The sequence below is a fragment of the Salvelinus fontinalis genome, unplaced genomic scaffold (assembly GCF_029448725.1).
Source record: "Salvelinus fontinalis isolate EN_2023a unplaced genomic scaffold, ASM2944872v1 scaffold_2316, whole genome shotgun sequence".
Lineage (NCBI taxonomy): Eukaryota > Metazoa > Chordata > Actinopteri > Salmoniformes > Salmonidae > Salvelinus > Salvelinus fontinalis.
This window is the reverse complement of record NW_026602525.1, coordinates 1-5,902: the sequence shown is the minus strand read 5'-3', so window position 1 is coordinate 5,902 and position 5,902 is coordinate 1. Positions and strand designations below refer to the sequence as shown.

The 5,902-nt window shown below is 45.1% G+C and overlaps 1 protein-coding gene across 1 annotated transcript; it reads right to left on the bottom strand.

Annotated features, from left to right (window-relative positions):
- Positions 1-1,539: 1,539 nt before the first annotated feature.
- Positions 1,540-5,895, bottom strand: LOC129850776 (protein bassoon-like). Its single transcript, XM_055917018.1, has 2 exons — positions 5,525-5,895; positions 1,540-3,159 (listed from the first exon to the last, which is right to left on the bottom strand). The coding sequence occupies exons 1-2, from the start codon at positions 5,576-5,578 to the stop codon at positions 2,095-2,097; spliced, it is 1,119 nt and encodes a 372-aa protein (XP_055772993.1). The 5' UTR covers positions 5,579-5,895; the 3' UTR covers positions 1,540-2,094.
- Positions 5,896-5,902: the final 7 nt, after the last annotated feature.

Below are 5,902 nucleotides of genomic sequence, written 5' to 3'. Positions count from 1 at the left end.
TGATCAGAATGTCCTATTCATTCTCGACTGAGTAAAGATGAATTTACATAGTCCCTGAAACATGGTGGTATTTCATCTCTGTCGGTTATACTCCGCACCTGGGTTGTGTTCATAATTGCACACTGTCACAAAGCGTTTTGCATTGGAAATGAAAATGAGCATTTCTTATTGGACAAGTCCAGCTAGTGCCTCACTATTTCAGTCAGTTTTCTTCAGTTTGGTGCCTAATGAACACAACCCTGATTTTGAGCAAAACAAGTATAATGGTTGCAGTGTTAAGACACACTGGTCCAGAGACACCTAATCTTTGGCTCATTAAGCCATGTAAGAACATAATCACCTAGGATGCTGATCTCCCCAACGTAATTACACATTTCCCCGTGCCTTGGACTTAATTCGAGGAATACGCTGCTCCTCATTACTGCCAAAGATGGGCCAGTACGACAACACAGAGACACCAGTCTATGATATTGGTAGCATTTTATATTGAGTTGACCTGTGTAGTCCAGAAGCCATAACCTGAGGGCCTTTGCTCCTCTAGGAGCTAAAATTAGTAGGTAAAGTAAGTGCCACCTGTGTAGTAATGAGGTAATTACACTAGTAACAACATTAGGGTACATAGTAGTACTGTAGTAACTAGCTGTCTGAGCCAACACAAAGACACATGAGGGTCTATGATGTGTGTTTTACCTCTATTTTAACTGTCTTTTGAAGTACTGTATGACATCACAGTGTATGTGTCTCTACATACAATAATGTTAAATAAACCTAAACGTAAATGATGAACTCCATGAGAAAATGGAGAGCCTCTTCAGTGACGTTGTTTCATAATGGAGTGGCGGCCATCTTGTTGGGCGTGGTGGTGGAGTCATGGTTCTCACCGTGTGACAAGGAGTTAGACTGCCTAATCTCCTCGGAACACCTTAAATAGACCAGTAGCATGATTACTAAGGGAACTGGCCACGTGCTATGCCGCTAAACACTAAACTACCAACTAGCATAGTGAAGCTAGCATGTGAAGCTACGCCAAACCTGCATTTGCGTGAGCTCACCTATACCTGCTTTCAACATTTTCACTGCTTTCACTCAAGTTTGAACAACTTACATTGTGAGTAGCTCCTAAGCCAAGCCAGACATGGTCGATAACAAATACAATCTAGTCACAGTACAACCAAACTTTCTATTATAATTGAGAAACCAACTCTAGCCTTATTACACCCTATTGACCTGTCAACCAACATATACAGCAGTTACACAGTAGACATGCAATAAGTAGGCTACTGCTGTATTTTCCCCTCAGAATACTGTTTGACAGTGAGCTTTGATTTGCTGAGCTGAATGAAATTCTGTGCAGTTCTTCTATTAATACAATTCGATGACCCCATAAACCATCTGTTCTTGGGAACTGAATGTAAGTGATGTATGTTAATTCAGTGTCAATGGGACACGCTAGTAATAAATCAAAGAGTAGTTGGTTCCTATGACCACACACACACACACACACACACACACACACACACACACACACACACACACACACACACACACACACACACACACACACACACACACACACACACACACACACACACACACACACACACACACACACACACACACACACCCCTCTCTTAGATTACAGAGTCAAGTGGCATCCTTTTGAAGTGTAAATGGCGCTCAATAATGAGATGGCCATTTAAATGGCATTCATTTAGCCTTATTAACCTAGCCCCACAATGGCTTAGAGTTAGACTACAGTGCAGCTAGGAGGCTAGGGAAGGCTAAACACATCAACCACAAACCACTCCCTCAAAGGTCAAACACTTGCAGCAGTCATGACAACCAAGACCGTGACCAACGTTCAGGTTCACTTATGGTAAGAGCTGTACCTTTAAACAGGGTGTCAATATTTGTGTCCTGATTACAATTGGAAGATATAGAAACCAAATTGACTGCAGACGTGGTTTTTAAATAGCCAGTGAGTGACTGAACAACATGGAGTGTACAGAAGACTGTAGCCCTAACCCACCTACTGTAACAATGGAAACGGCTGAAGTCCTTGTATGGTTTGTGTACCTTTCAGCAGAACTGTTTCTATTTTAGCAGTAGTGAGGGCTGTACTGGTCTTACCTCACCAAGATGAGGTGTGGGGTTGAAGCCACACAGGTTGCACACACTCTTCTTGCACTCAGTGCAGTTGCTGTAGTTAGGGGGGTCTGCTGATCCAACGTTCAGCTCCACCTTACACAGAGGGCAGTTTTCCTGGGCCCCCGAGCCTGTTGCCATAGTAAGCGGCTCCCCCGCTTTCAGAGGCTCAACGGAGGAATCTGCTTCTATGGACTTTTGGTCCTTCAGCAGGGAGACGGCACGTTTGGGGGGCTTCTTGGAGGCAGGCGGGGTGTCAGGGCTGTCTGAGTCGGGGGGAGACCCGGGAGCGGAGAAGGGAGAGTCCGGGGGAGAACCGAGGGGAGAACAGGGGGCAGAGAAGGGGGAGTCTGGGGGAGAGCCGGCAGGAGAACCGGCAGGAGAATCGTCAGGAGAACCAGCTTTCTCATCCACAGAGTCCACAGAGTCGGTGGTCATGAGGTTGGTGGCCGAGCTCAAAATGGACGAGCCAAAGCCAAACATCTGGGAGGCAGCCGCCGGGGGCTTGGCTGTCTCTGTAAAACCACCAAACCCGCTGAACATCTTTCCCGTCACCGACTCTGCTGTTTTTTGGGGACCAGCAGCGGCTTTGGCCCGATCAGGTTTGGCTGATCCAGTGAACCCACCAAAGCCACTGAACATTGTTCCTGTGATGGACTCGGCCGCCTGGGAGGCAGCGGCTGGAGGCTTGGCCACGTCGGTGAGCCCCCCTAGGCTGATGCCCCCCAGGCCCCCGAAGAAGCTGGACTCCTGTTTACCTTTGGCCGGGGAGGGCTGGGGGCTGCCTTTCGGTGAAGATGGGCCGGGGGATTTCTGTTTGGGCGTGGTTGGAGGGGTTAAGCCTCTGTCAGAGATGCTCTGCTGCTTAATCAGTAGATTGGGCTTCTTGCCATCTTTGTCAGGGTCTTTCCTTGAGGGTGAAGGAGGGGCAGAGCCCCTGCCCATCATAGGAGGGTCATCCATACCCCCCATAGCCCTCTGCATCTGGCAGTTGAGACACAGCCACTCTTTGCCCTGAAAAGATCCAAAACATGGTCAGACACACATACGACACACACATATACACACATGTACTGTATGGCCGGGACGGTACCAGTATCGCGATACTCATTAGTAACGTGGCAAGGAAACAAAACAGGAAGCGGATTGAACTTTTTTAGGAAAACAGCCGTAATGTTGGAAACAAATACCATTATGTTGTCATCCAGAGTGACATGTATTTATTTTCCAAGTTATAACACACAATATTTTACATACAGCAGGTTTTTAAAGGACCAAACAGTATGTTCTGCTTTGTATTTTTATATTTGCCATGAAAACAATATTGCGAAATCACAGCCCTAATGTAGTGTATATACAGGTACACACACACACACACGTGTGCGCACGCGCATGCGCGCACACACACGCACACACACACACACACACACACACACACACACACACACACACACACACACACACACACACACACACACAATCCTTTCCTTTAAGTGAAACATCACAGTAATTCAGAGAAAAAACAACTTAATTAGTAAATTTCAATAACATGCATGATTCTCTTTTCACACTGTAAATTGTTTTTCGCTTGGTTCATGAGGGATTTAAAAGCACAGTGAATGATTTATACTAATTACGTGTTGCAGTAACGGGAGCTGTATTTGCAGATCGTGGCAATTTGCAGAACCACCATTAAATGTACTATTCGACAAGGCTGAATTACAAATGGAACATTTCTCTAATTTGAGGCAAAAATCCTATCATTACAAACCATTTTATTTGTTTTATTTGAGATGTTTATTGGTTGATTCATTCTTGAAATATAAGAAAAGTACTCTGATGAAAGTAGATGCATTTCATGGTTAGTTAGAAATGGGAGACCACTGTATTGATGCATCTGTAAGACTTTATACATATATCATTAGATAATCATACTGATTTCCTACATGATATATACTGTATGTTTGTTCTAAAGATGGAGTTTCCTCACATATCCTGACAACAAGCTTAGCTACAGTGTAATGTGTTTGTTCACTACACAGGACATGGCCTTGGTTACCATTGTCTTCAACAAGAAACCCGACAAAAGAGGACAATATTGACATGGGTATTATCAGTGTCTTGCATAGAACTACACTCACATTTCCGTTCCCTCTTTGTGATTACCATGCTCAATAATTCTACCCCCAGAAAAAGAGATGCAAAATATGACCACTTTGTGATTCTGCTGTTTTATCTGATAAGTATATCTGTATACAGTGCACAGTATATCTGTGCAAAGATATACTTTTTTGAGAGGGGGACTGATGACCAAATCTTTGAATTCATTATTTGTATTGTATTTTCTGTATATCTACAATAAATATCTTATATGGATAAGTATCAGATCACCTGCCGCCCTCAGTTTCAACAGGCATCATGCCTCGGGGGTGCATGGCTCGTGTAGTTGATTACTGAAATCTGCCAGTGGCCGGCGGTTGGAGGCTTCCTGTGCCCATGACATGAGTCACCTTGATAGCTTCCCCACTGTCCATATGGCCCCTCTGTTCCTCAAGCTGTGTGGCGTTAATATGAGGGGCATTTCCAGAGCTAGGCCTGACTGCATTGGGCATCTCTAGAATGCTAAATGCTCAAAGGCTCATGCTAAAAAGGCTAATGCTAAAAAGGCTAATGGTAAAAAGGCTAATGCTAAAAAGGCTAATGCTAAAAAGGCTAATGCTAAAAAGGCTAATGCTAAAAAGGCTAATGGTAAAAAGGCTAATGCTAAAAAGGCTAATGCTAAAAAGGCTAATGCTAAAAAGGCTGATGCTAAAAAGGCTCATGCTAAAAAGGCTGATGCTAAAAAGGCTCATGCTAAAAATGCTAATGCTTAAAAACTATCGCTTGGCTTCTTTAGGTATCAGAATTAACTGTTGGTTTTTATTGATTCACCTTTTTTATGTATATTTTGTACTGTAATGGTGTACTGTGCTTCTCTTGTGAAGGTGAAATGTCATTTAGACATGCTGGGTGAATTTTGTACTAATAAACAGAAACCGAAAACTTAAACTAATTCAAGGCATACGTTGGTTGTTGTATCTATGCAACGACACTGGCAGTAGACATTTAATTGAATGAAGTGTCTGATACATCTGAGACAGAATGTGATGCAAAAAAACACCATATAATAGACCCGCAGTCAGTACAAACTACAGTACAAATACATTTTAAGGGTAAGAGAGAGAGCAAGAGAGACAGAGAGGAACAGCGACAAAGGAAGTGTGGGAAAATGGAAATACGGTGGAGAGAGAGAGAAAGGTTAGTATAAATATATACCAGAGAACAGGAGAAAGAGAGAGAGAGGAAGAAAGCAAGCTAGAGAGAGAGGGCCTTCTCTTACCTCCGAGTCTGGGGGGCTGAATCCACATAGGCTGCAGACCTGGTTCTTACACATGGTACAGTTGCTGTAGTTGGGCGGCTCCTTGGAGCCCACGTTGAGCTGGGTACTCTTGCACAGCGGACACAGCCCACCTCCAGGTGGTTTACCAGGGCCTTGTGGACCAGGGGGACCCCCAGCTTTAGCTGGCCCGCCTGGCTGTGCACCGGGGCCAGGGGGTCCTTGCTGCCCAGGGGGCCCTTGACCGGGGCCAGGGAGTCTAGGTCCTTGCTGCCCAGGGGGCCCTTGTCCGGAGACAGGGGGTCTGGGTCCTTGCTGGCCAGGGGGGCCTTGACCAGGGGGTCTGGGCCCTTTCTGCCCGGGGGGTCCTTGACCAGAGGG